We start from the raw sequence: 14,309 nt of genomic DNA, 5'->3' as shown, positions 1-14,309 counted from the left end.
ATGGAATTTTTATCCTCGGACTGGGAAAGCTTCTTGCAGAGCTTAATCCTGGCAGTTTCGCATACTTGTAGAGGCTTTGAATCACTGACGCAGGCCCGGTCACCAAGATTGACAGAGTGAAGTTTCCGATTGTTGAAGTCTTGTTGCCGGTAAACTATTCCATCCATTAGATGCCGCTGAATGGAGAGCAGTCCTTAACGTGCGTTGCTCAAGCGCACACCCCGAGAGTCGAACCAGCGCCGTTTGAGCTTGAAGCTTCTTCGTTCCAGAAGTGACGCGCTAACCAATTAAGCTATCGGGGCTATTATTGCATGTTCTTTCACTGATTGACTGTTGAATAAACACTTTCCTTATTGCAATTGGTAGTTAGGGTTAGGTCATAACACCAAAGCTTTTAAAAAAGTAATTACAGCAACTTGGGCTGTTCTATAAACTACAGCTCAGTGTGTTCGCATGGTTCCTTGGAACCTATTCGCAATATTTCGTTTAAGCACAGTCACCACGACGGGCAGATAACGTGTCCTACATGTTATGATAATTGTTGCTGTTATATTTTGTGTCTGTGATAATTGTGTAGCATATGTACCACTTTAAAAGGTTTTGTCTTGACCTGACCAGCTCAGTGACATCCATCATGTAAAACAATACCGGTACTAACACAAGTTTCATACCTAGGGTAATCATTGCAAAAAGAGTGGCTCAACATTGCAACTAAAGACACCAATTACTTTGATAGGGGCACTGTTGGATCCTACCCGGGGCACTGTTGGACACCATATCCAACAGTGTCCCACTTTGACGGGTGATTTTTAACGCCTGATTATGAAGTTTGTGTAAAACTTTTAAACTTTTTTTTATGTGGAAATACTAAAGAAAAGGAGGAATTTTCATAAAAGAAAAAAAAAATTGAAAAATTTTTTTTTTGATGTCTAAACCTCAATTTTCCAAAAAGCGGGGCACTGTTGGACACTCTCCCCTACACAGGGCCGTGTTAACCGCTCCCCGTGCCCCCCGTGCGAGGAGGCCCACGGCTGATTAGGGTCCGCTCATTTTAGTTTGTCTAATATTTTTTGACTGTTTAAAAAGTAAAATATACTACAGAAGCTCCATAATCAATAACTAATTAAATCATGCAAGGCCCTATCTACTGCTTTCCAAATCCCAGACTGGGGGCTACCTCTACGCACATCCACATGACTGGGGGCTACCTCTACGCACATCCGAATGACTGGGGGCTACCTCTACGCACATCCGAATGACTGGGGGCTACCTCTACGCACATTCGAATGACTGGGGCCTACCTCTACGCACATCCGAATGACTGGGAGCTACCTCTACGCACATCCGAATGACTGGGAGCTACCTCTACGCACATCCGAATGACTGGGGGCTACCTCTACGCACATCCGAATGACTGGGGGCTACCTCTACGCACATCCAAATGACTGGGGGCTACCTCTACGCACATCCGAATGACTGGGGGCTACCTCTACGCACATCCGAATGACTGGGGGCTACCTCTACGCACATCCGAATGACTGGGGGCTACCTCTACGCACATCCGAATGACTGGGGGCTACCTCTACGCACATTCGAATGACTGGGGCCTACCTCTACGCACATCCGAATGACTGGGAGCTACCTCTACGCACATCCGAATGACTGGGGGCTACCTCTACGCACATCCGAAGAGTTGAACCACCGTTATTCTCTCTTCTTTAAGTGTTTTTGTTTGTTTTGTATTCCACCCACTTGGTTTCGGTGAATGGAGGGCCTTGACCTCTTAACATGTGTTGCTTTAACAGGACATTTTTGCACGTAAAGCATTAAATCACCACTTTGGGTTCCTGATTTGCTCGCAATGCACTCAATTACCTTTCCGGGCCTTTTTGCTACATTACGGGCCCTTTTGGACTTTTTCCGGGCCCTTTTGGACTAAAGAATAACAACTTTTATGCTTTAATTTAGTCGTTTAGGATGGTTTCAACCAAACATTTTTGCACGTAAACCATAAAATCACAATTTCGGGCCCCCAACAAACACAATCCTGGGCCCTCAAGGGTACGCCGTACCCTTCGTACCCCCTCTCATAGGCCTTGGGCCACAGTCGCAACTCAAGCTCGCCATAACCAGACACGACACGTCCGTTACTTTGGCAATTTTAACTCGTCTGTGCACTGAGTGTTAAACAGACGAGTGTTAAGCACAATCCAATTCGCCACGTTTGCTACAAGACTTTTGCTAAAGCCGATTTTTGGAAATTTGAAAAAAGATAGCTTGCGTGTATTCGCATAAATAGCGCAAAACTTGCAGTTTTCTAACTAAGTTGCTGATGCTTTTTAAGTACGAAAATTTTAACAAAATTTTCTCTGTCTCAACCCGAGATGGCGCCCCCCTCCTATGTAATCGATGCCTGTGAGATAGTTTAAGCGTAAAAAATCATGCTTGCATGCTTTTACAGACTGGCAGTTAATCTGCAAAGACACCATGTTGAAATTTACATTTATTTTTGTAGCCTATGTGGTGTTTTCTGCTCAAGCTCACGAAGTATTTAATAATGGTAAGTATCATGGTAAGATGTAGCCTAAGTCAAACGTAAAACATGCAAACGCTTGAAATGCAAATCACCCGGTTTGAATGTTGTGATAAAACTTGTGATTTAAAGTGCCCTTACTTTGACAACAAAGCAACCGTTTTTTACATTGATTCATTGTCTGCAAACGTTAAATCAATGTAAAATAACGATTGATTTGCTGTCTCCCAATGATATTGTAATAATATGTTTTATTGATTGATTGAATCTTTATCTTCGGACTGAGAAAGCTTCTGAAAGCTTGATCCTGGCAATTTCTCATACTCAGTAGCGTTGACATGTGAGTCTAGGGTTACCTTTGGACCCCGGCCGGGATGATTTTAGGAGCTCGGACACGGAAATTACCTCGTATTCTTTGGATATAATGCGTTTTTCTTAAAACGGTCATGATTTGGGCCATATGATTTCATTAGTACCGGGCCCAAAATATCCTCTCAACAAGCCTGGGCATACTTGTAGAGGCTTTGAATCACTGACGCAGGGCCCGTCACCGAGATTGACAGAGTGAAGTTTCTAATTGTTGAAGTCTTGTTGCTGGGGAATTATTCCATCCATTAGATGCCGCTGAATGAAGAGCAGTCCTTAACGTGCGTTGCTCAAGCGCACACCCCGATGCGAGAGTCGAACCAGGGCCGCTTGATCTTGAAGCTTCATCGTTCAGGAAGTCACTACTGAGTACTAACTGAGGTATCGAGACAGACTTTAGGTAGCTGTGTAGTGTGTACCCTATGCCAAATTGTATTGGTTTGAGCGCTTTGCAAGGCAGTCAGTAACGCACAGCCAAGTAACCCTTTATAATTACCTGGAATCTATTCCTTTACAAAGTGCCAAGCGGGAACAAGATTCCGTACCACTTTTAAAAAATTCCATGGGTGATACAAAAACTGGATAACAAAGACAACAGGATAACAGGATAACAAACGATGACGCAATTTGCGTCACACCAAAAACTATTTAAAAATGGCAATGAATCTTATTCCTGCTTAGTTCTTAACAAAGGAGTATAGATTCAAGTTAATAATGTTCTCAGCTGTGCCTTTACATGGTTGTACTGATACTACCTGCAATGTAGTACCCTGAGAACGCCACACAGCTGTGATGGATACACCACTATGCTAAAAGTTATTATTAATATCTTACAATCAAAAGCCTAGTTTCATGATGGGATTTTGATTCAAAATATATTTTACTTTCAGCTGATGAAACGTTTGATTTTGCCTCTTACTACCAAGAGAACATGGTGTTGCAAATGGAACCACACCGAGCTGTTATTTGGGGCTATGGAACTGTTGGAGCCATAGTTAACGTATCTCTCTCACAAGATGTATATTCCACCAAAGTAGTCGCTGGACCAAATAAGATAGGAATATGGGAAGTGACTTTATCCTCACAACCTGCTGGAGGTCCATTCACCATCCAAGCAGTTGAAGATAATCAGGGTATGCTGAGCTGGATTTTATTGAAGAATGTACTATTTGGTGATGTATGGATCTGCAGTGGACAAAGTAACATGGAATTCACTATGTCAATGGTAAAGATATAAAACAATAAGTATACGGTAATTGATGAAGTTAGTGCACTTCTTGTATAGAAGTGTAGAAATGCAGTTGTGTAATGGGCGTTCATGTTTGAGACATGGCGTTTTGACAACCAAATCATAAGAATTTCGAGTACCCTAACCTAACAAAGTGTTTCATATGCAATTCTAGAAGCTTCTGTGTGTTTCATAAATTTCACTCATATTTAAAACCTTGATTTAAAATATGCACTGAACTTATAGGTGGCAAACTCCACTGAAGAACTGGCACTTGCCTCAAATTATCCGAACATAAGAGTGATGACTCCAGCTAATGTTCAATCTGATGCTCCTTTGGATGATCTCAAGTCTATTGAACTGTCATGGTCCATCCCTTCTGAAAGTAAGATCTGCATAATAAATTACAAAGAGAATGTTCAATCATTGCATCTGAAAGTTTTAACACTACAGACAATGGAACCTTTTTTGGTCGTCCGACTTCGCCTGCAGCACACTGGGCATGGCCAGAAAGGCATTTAATATCGTAGAAAAAGATAATTGGACTCAAGGTGATGCTAGGATAGTTTGAAAAACTTTACTTTAAATTTTTTCCTATTTTTCTTTCTATAGAAACCTTGGGAGGAATTGATTGGACACATTTTTCAGCAGTTTGTTGGCTGTATGGGCGCAACCTTTATGACCAATTACAGATTCCCATCGGTTTGGTTTCGCCTGAATGCGGTGGAACTTTTATTGAAGCCTGGTCTTCCACTAAAGTCTTGAAAGAATGTGGCCTCGATGAACAGTAAGTTGGTTGGGGTTGATATACGCAGCCTATCTTTTGTTTTAATTTGTGAATGTAATCACACTGCGCATTTCTTATAGAGCGCTGCATCCATTTCAAAGTTTCTTTCTTTCTGTTCTTTACAAAGCAGACAGTTTTGGTGCAGCAGGGTAGAGTTGAAACTGAGAATATTTACATATTCGTGTTTTAATCAGATCATATAAAAAGCTTGATGGGATCAGTTTAATGAACTTTTAGATGTTGTCATGCGCAGACCTAGCTCTGCCGTGATTTTGGTAAACCTAATATCCGCCATTTTGCCAAAAATGACTTTTTTGCATTTTTCTACGTAGACTTCATGCATCACCTGACAAAAATTTGTGCCCCAGTGTAGTATGGTTTTCGAGATAATTGGTGTGTAAAACCTAACATATTCTTATCTGTGCAAGAATAATTTTCTGAAACCTAACATATTCATCTACTCCAATCACGTAACAGGATATCGTCACGTGACAGCCATAATTGAGTTGCATGAAGCGGATTTAAAAGCGTTTGATAAAGTAGATTAGGCTAAAATGTTGTAAAGCACTAAGTAAGCTTAATTATGTAGGCTAGCCTAAAAATGTCCATCCGAACACACTAGTTTTTCTTTTCATTAAATGCCGTATCATTTACGTCTCGCCGATCAGTTTGATTTTTCGTAGCCTACTGGTGTACTGATGGATTTAGTTGATTTTACGGTACGCTAAATAACTTAGCTTGCATACGATTATTAAGATTTTAAAGCAGAGGCCCGGGAGTACGCTACTCAGTGTGTTTGGTCATTTTTAATCAACCGTACCAGATGCTGTGTCGCCAATGTAGTAGCCTACGGTAGCCTTAAATGAAGGCATGGTTATCAAGTAGGCTACCAGCAACTGATTTTAAATCGGCGATAGCCTTTAACCTAGCAGGCTTCTGTGATACTAGCAAAGTTATCTACAGATTACAGTGACAAAATGATACTCAGTTCTGGGAGAAATCCAGAGGCTTACCGGTACCGTACTTTAGGTTTGATTTAGGCTTACAAAGCCAACATAGTGTGGTCAAAGCCAACATTTAGCTTATATTAGACTTTATCATACAAAAACATAACATTAAATAAGCCAATACGGCGGTTAAAGTCAACATCGAGAGTATATATTAGGTTTTATCATACAAACCTAATACTTTTTTATAACTAGTTATCTGACAAAACCAAATATAGCCTACGCGCTACGCTATGTTTTAGTAAACAAACAAAAACCTGGCTCAAATTTCATTCTTAAAAATTTTGTTTGGTTGTCCTTTCCAGCCTTACAAAAGTCAACTTCGAGTGTTTTACATTGGTAATTTTACAGCTATAAACACAAAAAGTCGTTTATCTCGAAAACTTGAAAATGGCGGATATTAGGTTCTGCCAAATCACGGCAGAGCTTCCCTCACCTAAGTTGACAGTTGTGAAGTTTTTGCTGAAGTCTTGTTGACCTACACCTTTATTATTATCTGTTGATGCTGAGTGAAGAACTGAGTGACATTCTCAGCTGGATATGCACATTATTGGTTTATCTTACGTCGTTTAAACCACATTTTTGTCATATCCAGGCTAACACCTGGTGGTTGAAGATTTAGATTAAGTAGATGAGGAGGCAAGAAATCCAATCTTTGTGTCCATCTTCAGACATAGCTTTAAGTGTCTTGCCAAAGACACAGCGGCATCCTCTTGAGTGGTGTCGAACCGGCGCCTTTTTGAGTGCTGTACAAGGACTTTCACCACTCGGCTACGCATCTTACTTTATCTGGAATATTAAGCCTATATTTTTAGAATTTGATTGTTTGCAACTTGAGCTATCCGGAATGCTGCTTTCTAGAGCTTATAGTTTATGATTTAACTGCCACATCACATGTTGTCTTAGGAACAAATGCCTCCTGTAAATATTTTCTATGTATACAGTATCTGTGCTTAGTTAGTTTTTCCAGCTGATCATGCCAGTTTTAAGTGGACCACGTTAATCTAACCCCACTACTTTGATGGCTTATTTATGCTTTATCAGATTCCTTTAAATCAGAGGTTTTCAACCCGAGGGTCGTGACCCCTGCTGGGGTCGCTAGCCGTTTTTCGATGGGTTGCGAGACGCTTAAAAATGCAATGTAGGCCTATCGTTTTCAATTACTTTTTTCAGAAAAAATTTAAAACTGTTTTTTTTCCCCAAATGTCCATTCCTTGACCACCTGAAGTTATTCTATCGTTTAAAGCTTTCAGACGTTGTAAAAGCTTTAATCATAGATATTATTAGATATTTTTCGGAATAATTTCTACATATTTTCACCTAATTGCTGTAAGCTACATTGATTTTTGCCAACTAAAGTTGACCACTAACCACGATATGACAAAAAACAAAGTTACTATTTGGAATTCTATGTCAAATACGAATTTGCCAGCCGACTAAAGTTTCAAATGGCATTGAAAAAATTCAGTGTGTAGACTGTCTTGTCTAAAAGTTCTTTCAGCAATAGTTCCACGCATTGACAAGCTTGTGAAAACAAATGCAGCACTAACCATCTCACTGAAGCTGATTTAAATAAATCCATAAAAGATTGCAATAAAAATGCGAAAATGTAGCTTATTCTCCTTCTTATTATTTCTCCTATAATCTAGCAAAGCTTGATCAGAAATAGTAGTTGGAGGAAATGTAATAAAGACGTAAAGCTAATAACAGCGTGAAAAGACGTTTTTGGTTTTAAAGGTTTGTATTAAAACAGCGAAACGAGACATAACTGAATGTTATCGTGAATCAAATTTGGTTAAATTTTGCATTAAATATGCTTTTGTTGAATATTTTTATGGGGGGTCGCGAGGCTACGTTGATTGCTCTGAGGGGGTCGCGGTGCAACAAGGTTGAAAACTCATGGTTTAAATGAAATCTCTATATTTTCTTGGGAAAGATCGACATTTGCACTGAGTTATTCTGTTCTATGGAATGCCATGATCCATCCCTTGCTGAAGATGACTATAAAGGGAACTATCTGGTATCAAGGTTTGTTCAGCCATAACACGTTTGTTTAAAGTTCGCAAGTTATTTTCTTTCTCCAAAGATTTTATTTGTTTTTCCCATAGTTTAATTTACATTGATGCCATAACCGGAATGTCCATATGTGTCCTGCTGGTAATTCGACTTCATATATTGGCCCCTGAATCGGTCTAGTTTGACCAACACCTGGACTTATTGGCTGCCTCAAAATAGCAGCAACTTGGGTCACGCATGAATGATCGTGATCAGGGCCGGATTTAGCTGATGGGGAGCAGCACTTTTAAATCCGGGGCCTCCGTGCAAAAAAACTTTCTCTACCATCTCTACGTCTACAGTAGCATCAGTCCAGTACTGCACAGCATTTTGCAGAAATTATAAAAGCCAAAAGGAAAAAAATAACACAAAATCACATTTTTTTCCACATAGGGGGCCCTTCAAAAGTCGGGGGGCCCGGGGCAACTTCCCCCTCTGCCCCCCTAAATCTGGGCCTGATCGTGATTATCAATTTGTGTCATCTTGCGTCAGAACGATTAAAGAAGGTCAATCTATCCTGGGAATTGACTAATTAATTCTGATTCCAGGGGAGTCTAACGCTAACCACAACAACGAGGAATACGCCTGTTCGTTCCCAGCCATGATAAGCGATTGGAGAAAGTCTTGGTACGAAGGAACTGGAAGACAAACCGACCCACAATTTCCTTTTGGATTTGTTCAAGTGAGTTCAAGGGTTTAAACTTTTCCTCGCACCAACAGCGCTGAAACAAGATCAACCTCAGACAAAAAATAAGCCAAATTTTTCAGACCTTCAGTAACCGGTCTACCACACCCCGTGTAAATGAGTCGAACAGAATCCAATAGTTTTTAGTCTACAAGCTGAGGGAGAGGAGCTGTAAATGGAAAGAAGTGTGTAGCCTAGCTGGGGAGATGCCTGTTTGAAGAGAATTGTTGTCCGTATCTGTTGTAACCGGGACAGGCTGGTATGAAGAGAAACTTCCACAATTGCCAATGTACTGGAACTACAGAAGTGTGTTGTCCTTCAAGTTAAATACTTTAACGGAACCAATTGCGATTGTTAAAGAGTGATTATCAGGAATCAAGCTATTATTTTTTTTTTTTTAAATCAAAGTGATTTGGTGGAAACAAAGAGAGTTTGCGACTTAATTATTCGTAATTCATAACTGCAGACAATTTTGGGAACTTGTTTTTGCCTCTAATGTAGGCCTACATGCATTGCAAACATTTTCAACACTGCTATAAAAGCAAAGAACAATTTTTTATTTGTGTTCCAGATTGCGCCTTACTTCATACCCGACACTGGACATTATCCTTTAATCCGTTGGCGGCAAACCGCTAATTTTGGTTACGCTCCAAACCCGAAGATGCCAAACACGTTCATGTCTGTTTCTATTGACCTGGGTGATCCCACATCGCCGTATGGAAGTATCCACCCCAGGGATAAACAAGATGTGGCTTCCAGGCTGGCCCGTGGAGGCCTGAACGTCGCCTACATGCAACCCGTCGAGTACCAAGGCCCCTTTCCTGAGTCCACCATGGGGTCGGACAATGGGGATGTGGTGATTGTCTACCCCAACTCCCAACATCTCGTTGTTACTGAAGAAGGCAACTTCGAGGTAAATGACTTGTAACTGGCCTGTGATTGCGTAGTTTAAGGTTCGGAGTGCACCAAAGCTTTTGTCTTCACTCTTCACAAAAACTATTTATCCTTTTTCACATTGGTAGATAGATGTTTATTAGTTGCTGCGAAAAAAAGTACGATAATTCAAAACACAATATACAGTAAAACTGTTGAAAATATCACAATTAAAAAAGCAAATAATAATAGCACCACAGCAACGGGAGGCTGCGAAGTGACCATTGCATTGTTTGATGAAAGCAACTGTACTATCGGATTAACAAGGCGTTTAAAAAATAATTACAATAAACGTACTACAATTATAGTAGAACATATCACCATGGCCACTAGTAATTTGATTCATAAATGCTTGGAGCTTAAATATAGACCTACATCTGCTTTGTATTGTACAGGGTGACCCAAAAAGATTCGTACCAATGTTTTATTCGATTATTTCACATTTGGTACACATCTTGGGAAAGCCATAAATTGACTAACAATTGACAGAAAAAGCTAAAACTCTGGTCAATGGTTTTCCATAAACTGAATAATGTGTGGTCGTAATTTGAAATAAACAGCTTTTCAATCAAAGTCACAATTGAAATTTTCATGGGTACGAATCTTTTTGGGTCACCCTGGTATGTAACTTTCTGTTCGATTAAACGTACTGTGGGCTATTATGCATATTTCTATAAGTTTTTGTGGAGATTTGTATTCACCTCATCGACTAAATGAGATCTGGATCGGTGATCCTGTGCTGTCCGTTGCACCCCGCTATCGACTTTGGTTATTTTGTTCAACTTAACTGTGGTGAAGGTTTTAATAAAAATAATAAATGCATTGTAAATAATGTTATTTACTACATCCTTCAGTTTTCTCTGAAAAGATATATTCTACATCTTTCAAAAACAATAAAAACTATTGATACTACAAAAAGTGCTCAATGCTAAGCAAAAAAGCAAAGCAGAGCGAATTAAATCAAATATAGTTATTACTATCTGAATCCTTAACAGCCTGTTTCACCTTTAACGGATCATCAGAAGGTCTTATTCAAATAGAATTGTATTTTATTTTGTTCTATTTGAATAAGACCTTTTGATGATCCGTTAAAGGTGAAACAGGCTGTTAAGGATTCAGATAGTAATAACTATATTTGATTTACTACATCCTTCATATGTACATTTTGACGCAGTAGCCTACGGCTTAATTAAGTTTGTTTTCATTTCCAACCCATCACAGCGAAATTCTACACATGTTAAATAAGTAGATTGGTGTAAATTGTGCAATGGGGTAAGATGAGCAGCCCCTGTTTATGGAAAAACCAATCGGCAATTTTTTTGTCTTTGTCTTGAATATATTACCCACAATGTCACTTCAGTCAACATATATAAGCTGTCATTATACAATGACAGGCAATTATTCTGTTTATGTCAGTTTATTTCAGTTGCAAAAATTTGAATATTTTTATTGTTCCACTATGTATATCAAATTTTCTTTTTTTCTTTTGGTAGGTATAAGAAATAGGAATATTCAATAAATAAATTAGATTCGTTAGTCTTGTAGGTTTTGATATATTTTCAAGTTTGTCAGAAAACTTAAAATGGGGTAAAGTGTGCAATTGAAATAGGTTGAGCAGTTGCTCAACTTACCCCAAAAGAAATGCCTTATAAGCTATTTAATTTTCGAACCGTTGAATTTGTGTTTTCAGCTGAAAATGAAAAGGTAAAGCTATGTTTCAAAGCAATGTGTATATGAAAAAGGCCGGTAGGAAAATGTTACAACTTAATGGAGTTGCTCAACTTACCCAAGGTCATTGTTCAACTTACCCAATCATCTTTTGGTCGGGGTAAGTTGAGCAATACGCATACAAATATTATTATAAAAAATATATATAAACCACAAAGTGATCAAACTCAGTTTAAAATGTAGCTAATTCACTGCGAAATTCGCAGCTTCAAGTTCAGCCTTTTAAAATTTTCCAAAGGAAACCGCTTTTTGCAAACCGGCTTGAGCAAAAAGGTGGTCTTTCCAACCTCCCTATAGCAGAGATAACAAATAATATAAAAGTCACAAAACGCGTAGCATTCTATAATTGTTCTCACAATAATGTTGGCTTACATACTCTTCATTGTAGCTATAAAAAAAGTTTGTTTTTGTCAATGAGTTTGTTTTACCAACGACAGGTTTGCTGCAATTATTCGAGCTGTGATGTCAACAAGTTTCTCCCCACATCCAACTGGATATGGGCCCCAATAACCGCCTCTACCCTTCGCTCTGTGACAGTGAGGGCTGTAAGCTGCATAGCAAATGGAGGCCGGGCCTCTCATATTCGTTACGCTTGGAAGAACGCCCCGTGCGACTTCAAGAAATGTTCGGTGTACAACGATCTTGGGTTGCCAGGACAACCATTCTACCTGCCAGTAGATGACGTGTAGGGTTGGTGGCCAATGAGAAGAGAGACTTTCTGGAGAGAAAATTTCCACAAGGTCCATTCATCAAGTCGTTTCTAATTACTTTCGGCTGCAGAATATGGTAAAAGTATTTTGTCGGTAACTTTCCAGATTGTAGTTTAATTGTAGGCTTGTTATATCATGCGCTTGTGGAGAAAGAAGAAGTTCATATAATTTAATTTTGTCATGTATCAAATTTGTTCATGGCTGTGTTCCTTCAGCAATCGTCTTGTTATATTATTTTGATTGGTTGGTTGCTTTTGGATCTTTATCCTCGGACTGACAAAGCCTTGATGGGTTATTCCTGGTAGTTTCGCATACTTGTGGAGGATTTTGACGCAGGGCCGGTTGCCGAGATTGACAGAGTAAAGTTTCCAATTGTTGAGGCCTTGTTGCTAGGGAATTATTTCATCCATTAGGTGCCGCTGAATGGAGAGCAGTCGTTAGAATGCATTGCTCAAGCGCACACCCCGAGAGTCGAACTAGCGCCGATCTTGAAGCTTTTTCGTTTAGGAAGTCACGCGCTAACCAACTGAGCTATCGGGGCGGATTGAGAGCGTCATTTCAACGTATTCGTTACGTAAACTTTCAATTATGCAACAACCTTATTATTCATTCTAATAAAGCAACGAAGTTTGTATTAAGAACCAACCATTCAATCGTTTCATATTTTTTTTAAATGTGAGAACATATTTGCAAGAATCTTCGTATTAATCCGTCCTTCCAGGGCAACATAATGTCATCAAGCGTCGTGTCAAAATAGTATCCGCGACGGAACATATCATAATAATGTAAAACACATCGCATGTGTCAGATAGCGATTGTAAAATATGATAGTAGCCTGTCTTTAATCACTTATTATGTATTTACACGCGTTTGAGCTGGCCACCGCAGGTGGATAATGTGTTCTGTCTAATTTGGTGGACAATAATTTGTGGCTGTGCGATGTTTGAACATTGATTGTCTATTTAATATTCTTCCCAGACGGCCACTTTACCTGGTCCAGGTCTTTACCAGATCGGGTACGGATCTGATCAGATCTGGGCCAGATAATGTGGCTGTCTGTGTTGCTGCTCACGAAAGGCTAAGTCAATATTCAACACACTTTATGTATAGAACAAATTGTGCTTAATTGGAAAGCTGCTTTTGTTATTATTCACTCGTTTTATTATGACAGCTGCTCATCATAAGCACAGCTGCTTTGAATCCCACGCAACGAAAGGTTCTACTGTATGAGTGCTGCTGTGAAATGACGTTAAAAATCTTACTTTCATAGATCTTCCTTGCTTAGTTAATCAGCCTAGCTACTTTTTCTTTGTTGATCACCGCTGATTGGATATGAGCTATCTAAACTAAATGGGTATCCAGGTCAAAGTGCAGACTTTAGTACCTCATCATCACTAGCCCCAAACAACAAAATCCGTCATTTGTACATTAATTCAACGTCTGCAGACGTTGAATCAATGTAAAAATGACGGATTTTGTTGTCAGTGGCCTAATACTTTTTGTGCAGTCCATACAAATTTGAGTCATCAGTTTTCGATTATTAAAATATGACTTCAATGTTCACTTCACTGTGGTTTGTTATCAATGTCACTTGTTAATTATTACGTTTATTGAAAAGGTGTGCCCATTGCCGTAGAAGATTGGGGGCAGGGGGGCGATCTCTCCCCCGCAAAAAAATCGCAAATTTGGGCAAAAGCGTCACGAATTTGGGCAAATCAATCTCACTATGATGTTTGGACGTCTCACCAGTTTACAAACTTTACATAAATGTTATAATTTATGAGATACATTGATAATTTCCAATAAATGTAAAATGTTGCCTATTATCCTGGATTTTGGAATGTATTTCATGTGGTAGCTTATTGCAATTTCGGCAGAGTGATAAGTTTCAATTCAATATTTTCAAAAAGTAAGCGTAAAAGAACATAACTGGAGAACAGAGGTAGGCTAAGCTTATTCACTAGCATGTAGGCTACATATCTTCGAGGGTACGATTCAAAGGCCTGCTGGGTGCTGGTAACTCTGAGTTTTTTTTAGTTTTTTTTTTCTATTGTCTATCCATGGCCACCTGGAGATGAGGCCTGATTTGTCACATTTTGTAGATTTTGATTACAGCTACTGCTAGTGCTTGACTGACATTTTTTGAGATGTTTTTACTTTTTGCGGTTTCCTAACGACCAAAAAAGTTTTTTGTTGCCTTGGGGAAGCAGTAGCAAATGAGAAAAAGTAAGTTGAAAAACGCAAAATCAGACTGTTATTGAAAATTAACAGTCTGAC

The 14,309-nt window shown here is 39.2% G+C and overlaps 1 protein-coding gene across 2 annotated transcripts; it reads left to right on the top strand.

Annotated features, from left to right (window-relative positions):
• The first annotated feature begins 2,456 nt into the window (after positions 1 to 2,456).
• LOC145771960 (sialate O-acetylesterase-like) lies at positions 2,457 to 13,858 on the top strand. Of its 2 annotated transcripts, none has more exons than XM_082583736.1 (8): positions 2,457 to 2,560; positions 3,790 to 4,124; positions 4,374 to 4,512; positions 4,740 to 4,914; positions 7,858 to 7,949; positions 8,525 to 8,658; positions 9,233 to 9,574; positions 11,760 to 13,858. In XM_082583736.1, exons 1-8 carry the CDS (start codon positions 2,488 to 2,490, stop codon positions 12,009 to 12,011), a joined length of 1,542 nt encoding a protein of 513 aa, XP_082439862.1. In that variant the 5' UTR covers positions 2,457 to 2,487; the 3' UTR covers positions 12,012 to 13,858. The 2 variants fall into 2 exon arrangements, with proteins under 2 accessions (XP_082439862.1, XP_082439863.1); XM_082583737.1 differs by lacking the exon at positions 11,760 to 13,858 and adding an exon at positions 11,285 to 11,340.
• Positions 13,859 to 14,309: the final 451 nt, after the last annotated feature.

The sequence above is a fragment of the Aplidium turbinatum genome, chromosome 6 (genome assembly GCF_918807975.1).
Source record: "Aplidium turbinatum chromosome 6, kaAplTurb1.1, whole genome shotgun sequence".
In the NCBI taxonomy this organism is placed as follows: domain Eukaryota; kingdom Metazoa; phylum Chordata; class Ascidiacea; order Aplousobranchia; family Polyclinidae; genus Aplidium; species Aplidium turbinatum.
The sequence above is the reverse complement of the archived record's forward strand: the minus strand, read 5'-3'. Positions and strand labels throughout refer to the sequence as shown.